Below are 16,232 nucleotides of genomic sequence, written 5' to 3'. Positions count from 1 at the left end.
GAATGACATGCAAAAATTATATACTGTGACTGTACCAATTACTATGTCATGTTGCTATCCAGTACTGTATCATTTTATTGTCTTCAACCAGTGTGGTAATTCTAGTATATTAAATACCTTTTTAAAAAAAAGAATAAAAAATTCTTTTCCTATGCTTGTGAAGGAAATGGAGAGGGAAAGTGGGAATAAACTTCATGCATATTCTTTCTTTCCAACAACAGATGAGCAGAACTACTGAGTTTTGGGGGCAGAGCTTTTTGGAAGAGCAGTTAAACTCAAAGGGTGTTCCTCATGTTTAAACAACTTTATTGACTACAAAGAAGTTTAAAACATCTGATGTTTGGTACTCTTAACCCAAACTAAACCTCTGCGTACATGTGAAAGAACAGACTGTTCTTAACTATTTTTAAGCCAGGTGTTAGCAAACAGAAGAGTTTTACAGCTCCTCCATGATTAGTAATTTCTCAATGTGTTCATCTAAATCTGTCAATCTGAAGTATCAGCTTCTGCTTTTTGAAAAGTACTTATCACTTCTCTTACTTTGGTCCTTATCTAAGGAGACTGTAAGTCAGTACAACTGAAAATTAAATATATCTCCACTATCTAAAGCTTTTAAGATTTAGAATAATACAGTGGAGAACCTGCTAATTGGATTCAATGACTCTCTGCTTTCAAGACTTTATTTTCAAACAGGAGAATCAGCAGAATTAGTTTGCTGGTTCATGGTTCTGACATCAGAATGCCATTCCCCTTATAATATTAAAAACTTGAAGTAAAAAATTAATTTGAAATATACAATCTTAAACATATACTCATTTATAGATTAGAGAAAGTTACTATTGAATTATATATATAACACCCTTGTTTTATTAAAATATGATGCATAGGATGGAAATTATTTTTGGGAACAGATTTCTGTAAACATCAGAGAAAAACAATACTTTCCTGAACATGATACTGTGTGCCTTTCAGTTCAGTTGTATGAAAAAGTTAACTGACAAAATGCTACAGCTCTCACAGTCTTCTTATGAAATCGAAACCCTTTGGTGACAGTAAGTGCAACTTGATAGAGTATTTAGTGCAGAAATTACATGATATTTGGCTTTAGTCTGATATCTGACATTTTGGAGTCTGTTGTTCCAGATGGTTCATCATGAAACAATATCTGGTATTATTCACTGGGACGTTAGTCTTTCTATGGAAAAACAATTTTCTTTCAGATAACACCGCTTATACATTTTGTTACAGAGAGGGTTTTAACTTTGTGCCCTAACCCTCTGTGTATCTACTCATCACTCAAATACAAATTCCTTACAAATATAAATATACACATAATTTTTTGTTTCCCACTTCAACCATTTCCAGTCAGTTCTATTTTGCAGCTCAAGATGGGTTGGACACAATGATCTTGAAGGTCTCTTCCAACCTGGCGTATTCTATGTATTCTATGTATTCTGTGTATTCTAAGATTGTGTTCGAAGAAAATACACTTTTTCTAATGAAGCATACAGAAGCTTGAAATAGCTTTTTCACTCTTACCTGAAATTTTGATTATTTAATAGCTGCTAGCTACAAGATCTCCTTGAAATAGTTATTTTGTGTACAGGAATGCATAATGTAGAAAAATATCTAAAGGAACTTTAAAGATTTTGATGTTCTACCAATACCATGAACTTTAAACACTGTTCTGGTGACTTCATGTGGCCACTAGGGACTTCATAATGTGGTCATTATCTGGAACTGTAATATATCAAATAGGCATAAGAATATTATCATAACTTCCTATTGTTTTGATTTTGTTGCCATTTCCACTCTTTTGGTCAAGCAGTGTATTCTGCAATGTATCGATGTCTGGAAATTTTCTTTGAGAATAGGAAACATACAGCTGTGATATGAATTCATGTAAACTGTTTCTTCTGGCAATAAGTAAAAGGTAATACCTTATTTCAATAATTCAAACTACAGCATTTAGACTGTTGTTTACTACTTTGAGAACCCAGTGTTCGGACACAGCTTCAATGATGCCTTATTTCTGCATTTCCTTACCCTTCTCACTCCTGAACAGAAAACAAAATTTGAAAATATCTGCTTCAAACTCACCATTAGTAAATAAATAAGCACCTAACAAACACATTATGACTAAACTATAGATAGCAATGTACTTGCTGAAATCTGTAAATACAAATTTGAAGTTCACTTCCTGTCTTCAAGAAATATGTATTTTTCTATTCCTGTGTGTTACAGGCTTGCAGTCTTAAATCCATATGAATAAACTTACTTTTGCAGATTTTTCTGTAACAGAATAAATTTTTTAAGAGTGACACCATTGCAATACTAATAAAGTATTTGCAATATAGCTCTTTTTTTATCATTAGTTAAACAACATACAGAATTTAAACAGACTATGATCAAAAGAAAATCTTCAAAGTAATTTTCTGTGCAACTGTTAAAGTATTAGACTATTCACTTTAACAGATTCTAATAAGTTGATTAAAAACTTCTTATTTCTGTTTATACTTTGTGCAATACTTTGCACATACTACTTCCTTGATCTGATGATACAATTTATAATACAGAATATTCTATCAGAATATCACCAAACAGTGGAAAACCCACTCATAATTGACTTTATTTGATAAATTTGACAAAGAAGCAATATTGTCTCCCCAAAAGCAAAGAAAAATTGGAAAAAGATTCAGACATTATTCTGAATCCTCAACCTCATCATTCTAATTATTACATAATTCCATCCTAGTTTAGTTAGCCAACTAGTTTAGGTAGAACTTGTCCAAAAATCTAAAGAATGCTTGAGAGAAAGCAAAAAGAATCTGATATCTGTCAAAAAATGTGAGAACTTATATATTCAGAGACTCTGAAATACATTAAACTAGATTGCTTGTGAACAGTCAGTAATAAAGGGAAACATGTTAAATGCCAAGTCTAAGCAATCAAAGTAGGACAAGGATTGCTTAGTTTATGCTCTTCAGAGCTCGGCTTCTGCTGTGCAGTGCAAGAGAGAACACATCAATGTCAAGAATTATAACCCTCGCCCTGACCTTCTTCCACTTACAGCCCGTTAAATACTTTCTTGGCTCCACTGTGGCATAAGACAAATATGCCCCACTTCCATAATTATATACATGCTACAATTACCTCAAATTCTGTCTAAACATCACTGCCATTGCTGGCAGAAAGAGAATTCTTGCTGGCACATCTGACAATGTGAATGCCCATTAGTGTCCATTTCAGAAGGCTGCAAACTGAACAACACAAGAATTTCTTGACAGCTTGACCAGATGTCATCAGGCTTCCTTTTTGGAATTCCTCCCTCCCATTCTTAACTCTGGCTAACCAAAACAAATTCTTCTTTATTATATTACAAACTTCAAGTTGGAGTGAATTGTTCTTTCTGTCTCAATGATGATATACAAGAAAACCCAAGCTGTTTCTTCAAAAACTGCATGCTGCAGACACTAGGTTAGAAAATTAATGACTGCAAAAGGGGTCAAATTCATATCAACAGATATTACATTGTATAAATAAACTGATAGTATCAGAACTTGCTAAATTGAAAATTATATATTTATGATTTATACCTGTTTTAACACATGGGAAAAGGAAAGACTGCTGTACTGAAGTGCCACATTAAAGACTTCGTTGCATAAAAGGTGTTAATCTAGACCTACAAAAAACCAATATGCTACTCAGAAGAATACATTTTCTTCTCTAACAGTCTGATTTTTATTTAGAGAATTTATCAGAGAAATATTACAACAGATAGTCATTGTTTTCTTGTCCCACTATCAGTGAATACATTTCAGCTCCTGAGAGACTTTCGCACTTGATAGCCATGCAGTAAAAAAGCTTCAGAAAAGACAGTAAGTAAAAGTCAATTTATGTGCTTGCACTTATTACATCATCGTGGTATGACAGTAAAACAAAAAAGAATGATCCTGAATCACGCCATATATCCTAATTCACAGTAATAAAGCTATTAATATTAAAATACTGATTGCATAAACCAGGATTTTTATTGAAGTATTTTAGTTATAATTGATATCTTTTGATATATTCACACACATATTTACAGACATTTGTGGCCTTAACCTACATGTATATATTTATCATATATTTGGTTCTTACTAACACAAATCTGACTTAAAATGAGAGGTTCAGGCAATGTACTGTATGAACAAATGTTCATTATTTCCAGAATTTAAAAAAACAAACAGTTTGTATTAAAGGAAATACTGAAACTACTACTGAATTAATAAATTAGATTTTTAAGACCCAACCTGAAACATCAGTGCCCACAAATTCAATGGAATTAAACAGGTACATTTCTAAATCATATAATTCGGATAGTTGTTTCCTGTATTCATTAAAATTAAAAGGTACTAAATCAAATAGCAGAAATATTTATTCTTGCTAGTGTTGTACATATTAGAAATGCAACAAAGCACATTTTGATTGGACTTGCTAGCAGCTGTGAAAACAATCATGTTATTTATTCTACCACAGTTTGGAAGGGGAAAAAAACCATACATCTGATGGATTAGTTCAAACAATTAACACCTGTCTTTCCTACACTTAGCAGTTGCATGTTTTCCTGTTTTGTTTCTCATCATAGGCTACTGCAACCAGTTTAACACTTACAACCCATTTGAAATAGCAAGATATAATGCCACACAGTGGCTCTCAACAATACTTACAATTATCTTATGACCAGACTGAATTTGTCCTAAGGCATTGACCAATTATTTATTTTGAGTGAGTTCATGCCTATGACTTATAAGAAGCACACGCAAGAACCCAACAACAACAAAAGAAACCCACCCAAACCCAAAAACCCTAAGCAAGCAACCAAACAAAACCAAACAAAACCCAAACAAAATTGGCAGAACAAGACAAAAGAAAAAAAAAAAACCCACAAGTAAATAAATAAATAATAATTATTTTTTTAAAAAATTAAAAAGCCTCTAACAAAGGCATGAAAGAAAAACACCCATCAAGGTCATCAGTTTGACCATAGCATACAAACTATGTATGATCACTAAGACAATGTACTTATGCCTAAATTCTTGGTGTTAATACATAACCATCCTAAAGTATATGATAAAATTGCATTATTCACCAGAAGATATCTGGTTCTGAAGCCTACACAGGGAACGTGCACTGCTTAGATATGAACTTAGGTTAGACTGCCCATTGTCTGCCTATAGAAAATAAAGACAATGAAAGGGAAAGTGAATAAATCTTTCTGGTAATCTGTTGCTCACATTTGAAATATGACTATTTTTCTTTCCATAGGTCACTGAATTTTCTTTTGTTGTGATTAAGTAACATGTAAGAGAAGTGCTGCAATAAATAGCAGAGCTGATGAATGGGGAGAAGGCCTTTCTTACTGCAGGTCCAGAATCCATTGCTTTTCCTCTGTCCACAGTGAAGACAAACTGAAAGACAACAAAGCACATTCCTCCAAAGTAGCTACCGACAATTTACAAAAAGTAAGAAAGAAGGCCTTTATTACCTGCAATGATTTGAACCCGAGTTGATGCTACTCAGAGGAATAGCCTTATCGTGGATGTATACAGGGAAGTTTAGCAAAGAATAATAACTCCAAAGCACTCTTCTGTAATTCCATTCTATAAACTTTTAAAACATGTATTTGAACAAGATCTGAAAACCATGCATCCACTTAGGTATCATGACCAATTGCCTATATCCTATATACATCTTTCTTCTAGGTGAACTTGTTAAACATAGGTCTCTGGCCTCACAACAGTGGCGTGTTCCTTATACATCTTATGTTAGTGCTCTACGACTTCTGACAAATGTTTAAATATGAGCTGAACTTGAATGATGGAACATTCCTCTTGGTAATGAGAATTCTGAAATATCATGTTACTACAGCTTCTTTTGTCTTATTGAGTAGAACAGACTTAAAAGTAGATATTGAGGACCCCCACTACAACTACTCAGACATTCAAATTTCTTCAAGAAAATGAAAAAAATACTATGCTGCATTTTACAGCTACAAAGTATTTTATTTAGAAAGACTATGAATCTAGCCCTCCTTTTACTTTGCTTTTATCAGTATCTGATATTCTAAGACAGCATTTCATACTGAATGTTCTTTTCCTAGATATCAAGTATTTTTGTGTTTGCTTTAGTAAGAAAACTCTCCAAAAAATATCACATATTTATTGCAAATTTGACATTGATTTTTGAACCAAAGGTATTTATTTTTCCGATGCTGCTTCAAACAGTAGGTGACTGAATGATCCAGAATTCATAATCAAACACTATCAATACCTGCATCTTGTTACAGAAAAGTATTTCCTTCTCTGCTTCTTTCCTGACCTATAGAGGTGATTGCTCAGTATAAAAGAGTAAATTCTTGCTGTGAGGATTTGTCCAGTTTCTGTATTCTGAGACACACAGAGACGTTCTGTACTCCTGCTAGCTCTGCAGAGACCATACAGTCACATAAGAAAGGAAATTATTCCTTTCTGCCAGACTGTCAACAGAATAGTTAACTAAGCTCTGAATGCTGAATGTTGCCACCTTGACCTGCACTAAGTTAACACTTCCAAAACATCCCGGCCTTGAAATACGGTCACCATTGAAGTCAACAGATGCTTTAACAGAGCACCATTGTGGGACTTGTAATTAGGAGACAAACAAAAGCATAAATCCAAGTGCCCTTGCAGACTCCTAAACATTTTTCACTTGTTAATAAAACACTTTTTTTTTCAGGAGTATGAGGAAGAAGAAAATTGATACTGTAAAAGATAGAAATTGAACTTCAAAGTGTTAATTGTACAGCAATTTCCTAGAATAGATTTGTACGTTTTTTTACACTCCACACTTCCTCTGCATCTTAAAGAGAAATGCTTTATGAGGAAGAGGGGCTGAGGATGAAAGCTCCCCAGTGGGGGAAAAAAAAAAAACAACAAAAACAAAACCAGAGAACTTAGTCAATATACTAGCTTCTAAAAATTTCCTGCAAAAGTAATAGTCATATTTTCATTCCACATAACCATTAGGACCCCTACAAAATCACTGCATAAAAATCCCTGAAATAAACAGAAAAATAAATAGAATAGCAACGAATAGCATAGAATAGAATGGAATAGAATAGACCAGGTTGGAAGAGACCTTCAAGATCATCGTGTCCAACCTATCAACTAAACCAACAAACCTAATCAACTAAACCATACAACCAAGCACTCTACCAAGTCTCCTTCTGAACACCTCCAATGACGGTGACTCCACCACCTACCCGGGCAGCCCATTCCAATGGGCAAACACTCTCTCTCTGTAGAACTTCTTCCTAACATCCAGACTGTCCTGTGTATCATGTTTAGTTTAAAATATTGGTTTGATCTGAAAATCTAATCTTTCAAAATTCCCTACATATTTATATTTTAAACAATTTTTAATCTCCATTCTAAATAGAGCTTATTAAATATCATTCATGTATGCATTTACTTATGTGCACTTCTTAGAAAGACGAATAACAATAGATTAAAAAGAGATTAATATTGGGATGCATGTAATAATAAAATCAACTCAATTTAAAAAAAAACCAATTATTGAATGTCCTTTGTAAGGGTAAGTATAGCAGACTTACTTTGTGACCATCAAAGCATTCATCAGATTCTTAACACATCATCACATTATTTTTTAAAGACTAGAATATTCTTTGTAAAACCCATTTTCAGTTAAAGCAATATTACGATGTTGCATGTGCTGAATTTGCTATTAATCTATAATATTTAAATTTGTGGAGAAAAGTTAGTAACAGAAACATGCATGTTTGAATTCATTATGATTATGGGAGGTTACCCATTGATATTTGCAACACCATCCCACCATATTTCAGAAGGAAGAAAAAAAAAACCTATCAGAATTTGCCATTAAACTTTTTAGGCTATTCTGCTCATATTGGCAGAGATATAGCAAGGTAATTGCCATGTTTTCATGTAGCTCTGGGATGACAATATTTTCTAGTTGTTTTTTGTTGTTTTTTTTTTTATTGCAATTAGAGCAATTTTCTGAGAGAAAAGAATTTGAAGGAAATCAAAGAACAGCAAGGTATGAATATATGCACACATAAATATGGCAGAAAACAAAAGTTTACCTGTCCTGATTTTATACAGTCAGAAGCAGTGAAACTAATTCTTACTTTTTAAAATAATCTAAATTTCAGAACTAAGCTCAAATAAGTTGCAAACAAACCCTATGTCATAATTTAAACCCTATTTTTTTTAAATGTTCTTCTGAATCGTGACCAAGTTGTGAATGTTGTTTTAAAGCAATTTCAAATATCACTTCATTTAAAATTTCAGTTTAATAACTATTACTCACATCAGGTTCATGTCAAACAAGCTTTGTTTGTCAAGGAACTAAAAAAAACCCGAAATCTGAAAAACAATACGAAATCTCTTTCCTTTTCCCTAGGCATGTGTTGTTTTTTTTAATGAGAAAGTTTAAAAAAACAAGCAGTCTTACTTTTATATTCCAGGTGAAAACCAGCTGCTGCCACACTAATGTCAGAATGAAAATGTAGGTAAAGTTGATTAGAGGTACTATTCAACAATGCTGGCACAGTTGTACCTGGGGGGAAAAGAAAAAAAAGTTATGAAATAAACTGTATTATGCTTATATATCAGAGTTTCATGTTGAAAAGACATAACCAGGACTGAATCAGACAGGCTCATTTTCTTTTCATTGTGTGCATGAAAATTTCAAACATTCTGCTATGTTCTGCCTTGTTTTCTTCTGAAGTTGCAAGAAAATTTTGATTAGTCAGATATTAAGAGGCTATGTAACTACAGTGAAACAAGATCTCATCATGTTCAGATGAAACTTTATTGACTTGGCTAGAAAAGACACAAACCAAACCAACAATATAAAAACCCCAAGTAAAGGATATGATTATGAGAACAAGCACCACTGTCATTCAACTTTTTTTCCACATGTATACAAAACCTTCAATAACACAACAGAGCAGCCCAGGGTTTTGTGTTTTGTTTTGTTTTGTTTTCTTTGCTTTTTCTCTGCATTTGCATCTTCTTTCTACAATAATATTTCAATCACTTATCCTAATTCTGATGACAGGACAGGAAATGAAGAGGTAGATGAAATGGAATAAAACCCAAACAAAACCGAACAAAGGCACACTACTGTTGGGGTTTGGTTTGAGCAAGAGGAGACATGAGTCCCAGGAACACCTGTGCAAGCCAGGCTTTGAAGGATTTTCTGTTATTATTATAGCAATGGAGTAGGAGTTATGGAAACGTTCTGATGCTTGGTATGTTTGAGTCAAGCTGACCCTGAGAAGGAAGGCAAACAAGATAAGGAGTAGGTGAAGATCTGGGAAAAAGAGCAATTAGGAAATTCCACAGAGTAGTGAAAACAATGATGTAACCTTTTAGATAGTAACCAATAGCATGTGTTAAATTAGAATAGAATTAACTATGTATAAGATAAGACTATAAGTAATGAAGTGTGGAACAATAAAGTTGGATGATTATTATCACTCATATTGAGTGCTGTCGTCCCTGTCTCCGTTCTCGTCACACTACCATTCAAATAACTGTTAAAAAAACCTGTTGGACACTGACTTCAGTGCATGCTAAACAAACTTATCACCGACCCTGGACACACTCTTTGCTACTAGTAGTGCCCAGTGTGACACAGCATTTTATTTGTTACCGCATGACTATGGAACTCACTTTATACAGCCTAAAACCAGAATATATTCCAAAGCTAAAACTTACAAGATTTTTCTATGATTACCCTCAAAAGACAATATCAAGTAGCTAATGAACTTCAACGATGGCTGCATAAGAAATGTTTTCATTTCCCACAGGGCATTTGCTGTTTCCACCATAACTGTGAGTAGCCCAGGTATGAGCTTGAAACTCAGGCTTAAAAACAAATGCTGGAATGAATTCTCTTCATAAGTCTACTCTCTAAATTAGGAAATAGTAAATGCTTCTTAATTTCAAACCATATTAAACAAAACCTTGACAAAAATCCTGATATAAAGATGACAAGTTGGCCTTTTGGGAAGGTTGTGCTCTCTGACATGAAACCTCCAAGTATGGAAATTCACACATACTACGGAATATTCACATCACACAATACTTACCATGGAATACAGAAAACAATGAAACATCTTCCTTGAGGGAGGACTTTTCACAGTATCCATACAGAATGTGAAATACATTTAAGGATGTTTAAAGTATCTGTTCTGTAAGAATGAGTATGTTGACTCAGAATGATTATATTCCTCATCAAACAAAATTGCTCTTCTGGCAGTTTTGTTCTTTAGTAGGATCTGCTAACATTTAACACCATTCTTTTCCTAGCTTAAAGGTTAATATTCAATAAGATGAGAAATTATATGCCATTGTACTGTGAGATATAAATGAAGCCAGAGTTTTTAATTTTCATAATTGCTACATTCAATGGCTGGCAGCATGTCAAAAGTGGAGTCCTTGAGGGACACGCTGCTTCGACATCTTCCTAAATGATCTGGATGAGGTAATTGAAAGAATCCCCACCAGTTTTGCTGATGACACAGAACTGGGTGGAAAGATTGATATGTCAGCTGTCTTACAGAGAGACCAGGACAGTATGAGGTTTTAGAACTTAACAAAGACAAGTGCAAAGTCCTGTACCTGGGTCGGAATAACCAAAGAACCCAGACCAGGCAAGGATCTTTCTGGATGCAGAGCAGCCTTGCTTAAAGGGGACTGTAGTGGACAGGCTGAACAAGCAAGCAGCGCTCTGCTGCAGCAAGGAAGGAAAACTGGACCCTGGGCCACATCCAGAGGGCTCAAGAAATGTTCTGTTTGGAAAGGCTGAAGGAGCTAATTCTCTTTTCCCTGGAGAAGGCTTGGAGGGAAACCTCATGACAGCATTCCAATACTTAATTGAAATCTACAAAGAGGATAGAAGCTCTCTCCTTCCGAGGAGCCACATGAAGCCAAGTTCAGTTGGGAAAGGTTTCATGTCAACACTAGAAAGAAATTTTTTACAGTGAGAATAATCAGTCACTGGAACAACCTCCCCAGGAATGTCGTAGAGTCCTCATCACTGGAGATTTTCAAGATGCAATTGGACAGAATGCTGGACCATCTTAGCAAGGCTCCCTTCCAACCTGGACTGTTCTATGATTAAATAGTAGCTTAGGTGTAGATATCTCCATGGTAGACATTTGATACTCAATGATGGATAAAATTTTAGGATAATGGAGTCTTATTGAGTTAATCTCTTGATTGAGAATCTGTAATATAGAAAGTACTGGAAAACTCTCCTAGGAGACAGTAAGTGTGTGCTTGTCTCCTTAAAGGCTTACAAGTTAATGAGTACAATTTTTTTACTTAATGTTTGGTTATGATATTATTATGGGAAATTATGTCCATTATCCCCTGCAAGAGCTAGCAATGAAACCTAAGAGTAATATTTCTCATTTCAGAGAATAGCATTACACTACATATGTGAATGGATGTCTAAGAAATTTCTAGAATAAGAAGAGAGATTATTGGTCATTTTAGGCATTTCTTGGTTTAGCACAATTACATTGTTACCTAATTTCTTTCTAAATTTAACTACCATCATAAGAGTAGATTCTCCAGATGTCAACCTCAATGACTACTGCATTTGTATATTCTCTCTGTATATGTTTATACACATATACATGCATATTTAAGTAGATATACATATGTAAAGGAATGTCAGGTGTTACCTACATTTCTAATTTTAGATGGAGATGCAGCTATATTTAGTCTCATTTCTTTTTTCTGTTTGAATATACCATAGTCAAGCAAAGCACAAGTTCCAAACTAGCAATTCTAAAATAATTCTGTGGTTTTTAGCTTGTTACACTTTTTTCCTTCATCTCTGTATATTAAGTAAAATGATCTACCAGTCAAGGTCAGACTTAAAACCCTTAGAAAAAAGCAACGCATTTGACAAGAATGTTTTCTCACTCAGCTGCTACGTCTGTACCCTTCAGAAAAGGAGTCTAGGGTAGGCTTCATTTTGGCATGTTTATGAAAGCTTTTCCATCCTTTCATCCAAGGAATTTCCACTCTCTCATAATTCCATTCTGTACACAATAATTAGCACAACGTATTTATAAATACTCATATGATGTCTGACAGCTATCCAACTTTTAGAAGACATTTTGCATTTTTAGCTTGACAGGCTTCATGTAGGAACTGCCATTAGAATAGAATAGAATGGAATATAATAGAATGGAATAGAATAGAATGGAATAGAATAGAATGGAATAGAATAGAATAGAATAGATTAGACCAAACCTGGTTGGAAGAGACCTAATCAACTAAACCATGCAACCAAGCATCCTGTCAAGCCTCGCACTAAACACCCCCAGCGATGGCGACCCCACCACCTCCCCAGGCAGCCCATTCCAATGGGCAATCACTCTCTCTGTGTAAAACTTCCTCCTAACCTCCAGCCTAAACCTCCCCTGGTGCAGCCTGAGACTGTGTCCTCTTGTTCTGGTACTGGTTGCCTAGGAGAAGAGACTAACCTCTGCCTGACTACAACCCCCCTTCAGGTAGTTGTAGACAGCAATATTGCTGAGCTATAAGAACAGAGTATCTCTAAATTCAGTTGAGAATTTTGTAATCTTATAACAAATGTAAAAGAGAAAAATATTCTTGGAAGGAAGATGCTCATATTGGATTGAAGAAGTGGAAAACATGAGACTAGAGCTGTAAGGGCGAGCATGGAAGACACTTGATAAACTCAACGTGCATATAACCCAATTACCATTTAATGAAACATTGGTTTTCTTTAGCATCATATTTTTGGAATAAGTTCAATTCCTTTTGGAAAGCGGGATGGCTACTAAAAAGCATAGGATTGAATTAAATTTTCTAAATGAAAAATGAAATAAATTTCCTCTTCAGGAGAAAAAAAAAAAAATCCGTTCCAGTTATGGTTTGATTTTTTTTTTGGTAGGTATTTTTTTTCTTTTTCTTTTTTTTTCTGTATGAAAAATTAAGAGTTGATCTATGCAAACAGTCCTTTAATTTTATTAAAATATTCACAGTAAAACTTTATTAAGTAACCTGGAAATATGTCTACTCATGTAAACCTGATTGGTAATAACTTGAAAAGAATTAACTCTGTCTCTCATTTATTATCCAGTTTTGGTCAAGCATTTGCTAATGCAACTAAGCTTCATTCACTAACAAAAATCTGCTATACTTACATATATTCTGTAAATGGTACAGTAACTGTTGTAAAGAGGAAGAAATTATTTTGATGGATGTCTTTTAAAGGCAATGTTACTTTCATTTCCTCACAAGCTGAAGCCACAAGCACTACTTTGATGGACCAGTAATATTGGAAGCAAAAATAATTTGCAGTTTTCCATTTACTCAGAATGCCCATCCACTATATCTAGTGTTACCTGCAAAACTTGGTCTTTGAAAGAATCGGTTTGCCCACAAAGGCGTCCCCTGTCAATATTCACTACTCTGTCACGTACCACAAGAGCACACTCGGAGAGAATCTCTCTTGACATTCAACACATCAGTCATATACACAGCAGCTTCTTTCAAAGATGGCTCTACAAAAATCTGTGTGTGCTGTCACCAGGAAGACAGCAGCACAGGGTATCTTTCATGTCTGTTAAGACACGGTCTCAGGACTTTTCATATAGCTATGTTTACATAGTCCACGTCACTTTCCTCTCAAATAGCATCCTCAGATCACAAGCATTACTAACACATACAAAAGGAAAAATGTCCTGTTATTACTGCCATTCACTGACCAAAGATGACCCATAGCATTAATCTGAAAAGGACAAGATAATGTGCAAGAGCCCAGACTGTTCTAGCATACAGCCCTTTTTGGCCCTAGCCAGTGCTCCTTCACACTGCCCATGACCCAGGACCCTTTTCAACCCCTAAAGTCATCACCTCCTGCCACAGTGATGCTGCAGCAGGGCCAGTCTCCAGGCCCCCACAACTGTGCCCTGCTAGGACATCATCTGAGCTGAGATGTGCTCACCCACAAGCCCATATCCCCGCCCAGCTTCAGAGTGCTCCAGACCCCAGAGAAATGCCCAGTGCTCGGGACTGGAGAAGCTCTGGTGTTCTGCTCATGATGGGAGTGACAGGAAGCACTTAACTACCATGGCTCACTTTAGCACCTCAGGGAACCCCCTATTGCTCCCACCAGCCCATAGCCAGGGAGCTGCCAGCCTGCACTGTGCCCTGCCACAAGAAAATGGTTTTGCTCTCTATCTCTGTAAAGCATTCTATAAGAAACAGGATCTAGTGAATTCACCTTTCCAAATCAACTGTGACACAGTTTAGCAGCATAGTTTAGTAAGTTCTTAGTAATTAGTTATACGACTGTGCATCTCAAGTGCATACTTAGAAGACAGATGAATTCCACGAAGGTGAATCAGAAAACAATGGTATTGTACAGGATTTAGTAGGATGAAATTATACATTCTGAATTTTACCACTTAGCAAAGCATGCCTAGAATTCAATGATGTCACATTACTGGTTCAGTTTTGAGAACAGTGGATTTCATGTCATGTTCAGATATTCTTCATCAGACCTTTCCATAGACAAGATAATTCTTCATTTTAAGCCTGACAGTCATTATGTAAAAGAGACAAATCCACAATAAAGATGTGCTACTTGATCTACAAGGAAATATTTCTAATACAAAAAACAGTCTGTTTTCAGTTTCTCTGGAAATCAGGAAGTTTTAAAACTAATGTAAGATCATATAGTTTTAGTAAAGAATAAGAAAATGTTTAAAATCCTGAGTATTGTTAAAAGGAATATTGTTAAATGGATCATTTAATCATGTCTTTATCCAACAGGTCCAATATATTTGCTACACTGTTCACTTGTTAAAAGCTGATTGTATTTCATAATTTATTTCTTCTTTATTGGCAGTTTAACTCACAGCATTAGTTACTAGTATTTAACATAAAAAGTGATAGCTTTTTTCACTGGGTCTGGCTGGGATAGAGTTAAATTTTGTTATTATACCTGTCATGGCCCTGTGGTTTGAATTCATGACCAAAAGAGTGTTGATAACACAGGGATGTTTTGGAGATCACTGTGCTTATACGCTGTCAAGACATTTTCTGTTTCTCACAATACCCCACCTGTAAGTAGGCAGGGAATACATGAAAAGTTGGGAGGCACAGCTGGGACAGTTGAAACCAAATGACCATACCATGATGATGTCATGTTTAGCATATAAAACTGAGGGACAAAAGAAGAAGGGAGGGATGTTGACAGTTATGGCATTGTAGTAATTTGCTTTGCTCTTTGAGGTCTGCTGAGCACTGAATGCTTCATCCTTTTCCTGGGAAATGGAGGCTAACAAGGATAAACTAAACTAATGCTATCAAAGGAAGCTCCTTACATGCCAGTACCAGTTTATATCACTATATCTTCTAATGGAAGAGGTAGATAACATAAAGGACGGAATTTTTATTATTTTTTTAAAGTATCACATAAATCCCACTAATTTAACCTAATATGGTAGTACCACACTTTCTTCTGAAAAAAATTCACTTTGAATTTGAATACTGACACATTTACAGCACCTGATATCTCCTCCCCAAAATGAGAACATTTCATAACGATATCACAAACAATGCAATACATACATAGCCCATGTCTGTATGTGTAAGAAAAGAATTATGTTCTCTCACAGACCTAAATATGTGTGGTCGTTTGAGGCTGTGCCTTTAAGAACAAACACTGCTGGAACACACTGGCTAATGTTTTTGGTACTAGAACCAAAACATTCTGATATTCTAAACGAATTTCATTGGTTGATGAACAAAAATTCAGCTTTAGATTGTGAAGCGGTTGGAAAATTTTTTCCTCAGTTCAGTTCGGTTTGGGAGTTGGGGGAGTTTGGTGTTTCAGCCTGTTCTCCCTGCCTGCTTCTTCTGCGAACTGCTGGACTTGGCCTTCAGATAAGCAAACACTAATCCTGCATGGGCTTTTGAAGCTTGCTAACAACTCTTTTCCTTAGTAACTTGCCTTTCTCTCTCTCTAACCCCTTTTTTGGGGAAAAAGGGAGGTAAGGGGGGGAGAGAGGGGGTTCCAAAGAGGGGATCCCTCCCTCAGGGAGGGATTTTTGTTGTGTTATTTGTCTTTGCTGTGTATTTCTGTGTATATATTGTAAATACCTGTAT

General features: G+C 35.2%; 1 protein-coding gene across 1 annotated transcript in view; it reads right to left on the bottom strand.

The window, feature by feature from the left end:
* The window catches only part of CSMD1 (CUB and Sushi multiple domains 1), a 963,767-nt gene that overhangs the window by 118,272 nt on the left and 829,263 nt on the right, over window positions 1–16,232 (bottom strand). Inside the window, exon 37 of the mRNA XM_054179968.1 lies at window positions 8,518–8,622. Within this exon, the coding sequence (XP_054035943.1) occupies window positions 8,518–8,622 (105 nt within the window). The remainder of the gene's footprint in view (window positions 1–8,517; window positions 8,623–16,232) is intronic.

The sequence above is a fragment of the Dryobates pubescens genome, chromosome 3 (assembly GCF_014839835.1).
Source record: "Dryobates pubescens isolate bDryPub1 chromosome 3, bDryPub1.pri, whole genome shotgun sequence".
NCBI classification, from domain to species: domain Eukaryota; kingdom Metazoa; phylum Chordata; class Aves; order Piciformes; family Picidae; genus Dryobates; species Dryobates pubescens.
Note: the sequence above shows the minus strand (reverse complement) of the source record. Positions and strands in the feature narration are given on the sequence as shown.